The sequence below is a fragment of the Pterocles gutturalis genome, unplaced genomic scaffold (genome assembly GCF_000699245.1).
Source record: "Pterocles gutturalis isolate BGI_N339 unplaced genomic scaffold, ASM69924v1 scaffold1655, whole genome shotgun sequence".
NCBI lineage: Eukaryota > Metazoa > Chordata > Aves > Pterocliformes > Pteroclidae > Pterocles > Pterocles gutturalis.
Genome location: NW_010137950.1, coordinates 7,993 through 12,713, shown reverse-complemented (window position 1 = coordinate 12,713; position 4,721 = coordinate 7,993). Strand labels below are relative to the sequence as shown.

General features: G+C 37.4%; 1 protein-coding gene across 1 annotated transcript in view; it reads right to left on the bottom strand.

Annotated features, from left to right (window-relative positions):
* XKR9 (XK, Kell blood group complex subunit-related family, member 9) overlaps positions 1-1,850 on the bottom strand; it is a 10,658-nt gene extending 8,808 nt beyond the window's left edge. The window contains exon 1 of the mRNA XM_010082764.1: positions 1,576-1,850. Within this exon, the coding sequence (XP_010081066.1) occupies positions 1,576-1,850 (275 nt within the window). The remainder of the gene's footprint in view (positions 1-1,575) is intronic.
* Between the last annotated feature and the right edge of the window lie 2,871 nt (positions 1,851-4,721).

The following is a 4,721-nucleotide window of genomic DNA, read 5'->3' as shown; positions in this document are numbered from 1 at the left end:
GCAGGAAATTTTAGGGACAACCTGGGAGTGTAAAATTAAGCCAAAGGTGAAACTATAATCACAGTCCTGAAGAGATTACAGAGAATGAGGTCATGGAACAGAAACAGGAAGAAGGGAAGTTTTCAGCCAGACTTTGAAAGAGTGGCTTCTGACATGCTATGGTTACTGGCTTAAAATTTATCATCAATTGTCAGAAAAAGAGGTCATGGCTTTAATTTACCTTGGAAGAAACAAACTCAGAAGGGCAGGTTTGTAAGTCATGAGCACAAGAACGGCACTTCCAGGCATACCTGCAGATGAAAAGTGTTGGGGACAGACAAAAAGGAGTGTGTCACAGTGACATCCCCTCTAAAAGGCAGAACCTCGTAGACTGTGGCCCGGTCTTGGTATGTCTCACACAAACCAACCCATGACCACAGATCTGGTTAGCAAATAAGAAACCATCCAGAGAAATTGAAGAGGGATTTTATTTTTCTTCAAAATGTAGTATTTATAAGTTTTCCTAATACCTGACACCAGAAAAGTTACATGTCAGTAAACACTCTTCTGTGAAGTCAAAAATTTGGGACTGTAAGAGCAGGAGGAGCAGGAAAGTAAAGCTGACAGACAAAATTAAAAAGAATATTGAGAGGCAAAAGGTAATTGTGACATGTAAAAGCTCCATCATTTTCCTTAATCCATGATAACATCAAGTGAATAAAACATGTGTGAGGGGAATTTTTACATTGGCATAAATATATCTTTCATCTCTGTCCATAGACTAGTATAGGAAGTTAAAGGAGAGATTTTAAATAAGTATTTTATTAAGTGCCTCTAATAAGTCTATATTCACTTACATTTCTTGCACATTGCATACTCAAAATAATTAAAATTCAGGACTTTTCACCAACATCTTTCACCTCAGTTTTAAAATAGAAGTAAAACCTTGGCACAAATGATCTGTATAATGATATTGATAATCTTATAGCAAAGCCACCACAGAATGTTAAGCATATGGTATCTTAAACTATTCCTAGACGTGTGCCTTTCAGCAAACAAAGGTTCCTGTCACCATTAACTCAGTCCCTGCAGGAAGTACTGCTGCAAGTATTCTTACTAACTATTCAACTATTCATTTCTCTCCCGAATCTTGGTGGGATTTCTACATGTGGTTAGCCTCTCATGTTCAAAAATAATTACTTCTTACTTCAGCTGCCTCACCTGCTGAGTGCAATCAAATTAATTCCCTTCTTAACATCACTTTAGAAACTTACATTTATCAGTTACAACAGCATTACTCTGTAGAGCAAGCATTTTTATTAAATATGCCCTATCAAAAGGCTGATGAATCAAATAGAGTTAGGCCATGACCTAACTAGTAATTATTACTTGCAGGTAAAATTGAAAGAAGATCTACATTTCCATCAAAACCTGATGTAATTTACCTCTGGCATAAGCAGACATTTGCTTACACGGAGCAATAACTGTCAAGGCCAGATGTGGCTTGGTCCCTGAAGCTATACTAAGCATTTCTTAATAAAATATCTTAAAGCAACATGATTTTTCATTTTAAAATAAAGTTCTAAATATGCTTACCTTATAAAAATTCCACACTGAAAGAGATGAACTAGAAAAATCCATTTCAACTTCCTAGTATCAGTACCTTCCCAGTCATTTTCAAACCACTCATAACTGAATATCTGAGTTATTAATGATGAAAGACCTCTAAAACACAGTATCAGTATAGCCCAACAATATTGTCCTTGACAGAAGTATTTACTAGCTACCCAGAAGTCCACTCCAATATCAACTACATAAATTATAATTCCACCAACTAAAAGAATAAAATTCTGCTTAGTAAATTTCATCATGCATTAGACTGCCACTCTTGTCATTCTCACCTCACTTCACATAAAGGAAAGTCAGAATTAATCTAAATGTTTTCCTCCAATGGAGTCTTTTTCCTGATGATAGCACCTGCTTGTAGTGCTTTATACAAAGGAAAGTTGGATTATGCATTTTTATTATGGCAAAAGGACTTGCATTTTTCTGGATTCTTGATTTAAATACTAAATTAACTACACTGATACATGCATATTCTGGAAAAGATAAATGTAAATTGTCTTTTTAATTGGTGGTGTCATTCTTCATTACTGGTTCCTAAAAAGAAGAAGAAAAAAGGAAGATCAGCAGTAAAATTATCTTAAAGTATCATACAGCAATTCACATGACCACTTAAACAAATACATAAAAAATGCAGAATGTACCGAGATATCTGTGAACAATCAGCCCAAGAGAAGCTGCACCTCTGAACCTGATGGTGGCACCCACTCTCCCAACCACAGTGACTCTTCACTTACCAAGCAGCTCTTGAGGTAATTCTTAAGAGTTGCAAAATACTAAGAAACAAGCTTACCTCTACTATTTTTTAAAACCAGTTTACAGGAAAAAAAAAAAAAAAAAAAAAAAAAGATTGATTCCTTCCCAGAACTTGCTTACCTGCTGAGCTATTCTCCCTTACTATGCACAACACAAAGCACTGAGAATATTCCTGCCCTGAGTACACACCATCGTATCAGAGTACACATCATCACGTCATTTCCAACTGTGTTACTGCATTTGTGTGCATACGTCTCCTGGTTTTATCATTTATGCTTGTTTTGCCATATGCAGCAAGAAATCTCCTGTGGAAGAGATTTGTAGGGAGCCAGACCTGCACCAGTCTACACCTCTTTGGGAAACATCTCCCAAGCTGTGTGAGTAGTAGCTGCACACAGATGACCTAACCACACTTGTCTAGTACAAATACAATTAATTATCAGTCTGAAATACATTTACATCACCTAAAATTTCAAGGATTCTTGTGACCCCTTTGAGTATCCTTGTGCATCTTTCCTCTGTAGACCTGTGGCATTTGCGAGGTGAAACAGAAAAGTTATAAGGCAGTACATTCTTTGTCTCATTCATTTCCACCTCTGCAAAGCTATAAATGTTAAAATTATGAAGTCCCTTATTTCATTTGCATATCAGGAAAAAGCTGCTGGCAGCAATTCCAAAGGATAGGATTCAGGACATGCCAAAGCATCAGGTTTGGGCTGGTGCCACCACGGAACAGCAGACAATAGAGGGGGAACAGCTGTGCCAAGGAACTCAGGGCAGGGGAAGGGCATGCAGAGACAGGTCTCCTTCGGATTTGTGTGAATTTAGGCACACTGCCATAGATGAATGAAATGAGACAATCGGTTAATATCCCATGAACAAAACTTTTGAAAGGTAATGAAAACTCTTTGCTTGTTTTGAGTGGCTATGCTCTGACCCAGGTACAAATCCAAAAAAGAGAACTTAAGCTCTTAATTTCCTAATGAAGACAAGTGGGAATATAACAGCCTTAAAAGGCGCTGGCTGTCTAAACATTATTTTTTAAAATCTAGTCCTTAGCTATTTCTAGCCTCTTGTTCTATCTTGTACTTAGGTTTCATGTCCCAGCCCAACAGAGGTCAGAAAGATCAGGCAAAGATCAGCTGGGATAGCTGGAATCCTTTCACTGTTCTTTCCTATTCTCTCCAATAAAACACCATTAATCTCTTTCAAATCACTACAGCAATTTATTTCCAATTCACAGTCAGATTCGGGGAAATGGACTTCGGTACGAAGTCCAGCATAAATTGAACTTTGTGTTTACAAATGTTTGCTATCTGAATACTTATGTATGAACCAACTTAAGAATTTATTAGTAGGGTTCATTCAAAGAAATTCCGAAGAAAACTGTATTTCCTGTATATAAGAACACCATGTCATTCTGCAGCTTGATGTACCACCTTTGTCAAGCTATATTCTTTTTTGTGTCAAGAACATTATGTATCGGTTTTAGAACAGATTTAAAAAAAAAAAAAAAAAAAACAAAAACTAACAGGTTCACTATTTGGCTGTTGCAGGAAACACGACAGTAAAAGGTCAGTCAATAACTGGATCCAAACAGAAAGTTCTCTGGATAGGTAATTTATGGCTGAAGTACACAGTACACCAAGGTTCGCATTTAATGAGTAATACTGTACTAGACATTTGAGTGGCAAAGAGCAGCCTCTAATTTTGTTCCTGAAATGAATAAATAGGGTAACTGGATTTCTCCCTCTTTACAATCTCCCTATAATTTTGTATCTGAGCTCTTCACAAAGAGGAATTATCTCATTATCATATTATCCCTAATAAGAAAGGAAGTTTTACAGGCTATGTCCAGACTCCTCTAAAACAACAGCACGAAGAGTAGCTGTGAATCAGGTGATTTCTACTTCTGACATGTATACTGTCCAACTGCTGCCATGCTGGCAGTCTGCAGACCTGTCTGCACATCTTGGTGGTACATGAAACCATCAGGTAAGCTGAGATAAATGAGGAGCCACATATTATCAAGCATGTCAGCTTGCTCACAGTCTCATAATTATTTTGAAGAAGGAATCTAGTCTTGAAAGAGCCTTGGAATGGCTGGTAAGACACAGGGTTTACATTTTCGTCATGTTAACCTAAAAAAAATCTACAGAGACTCACAAATCTGTACTCCCGAATGTCCAATGTCTTAATTCCAAGGCCAAGCACAAATGCCTGCTCACAGGTGCACATTAAATCTCTGTTGAAGATCTGAGCCCTTAATATCCCCTATATTTTATGCATGACAGCACTCCAAAGAGCACCATGGTTTCATGTACCAGGTGGGGTACAATTAAGTTCCACAGGAGAGGGTGTCT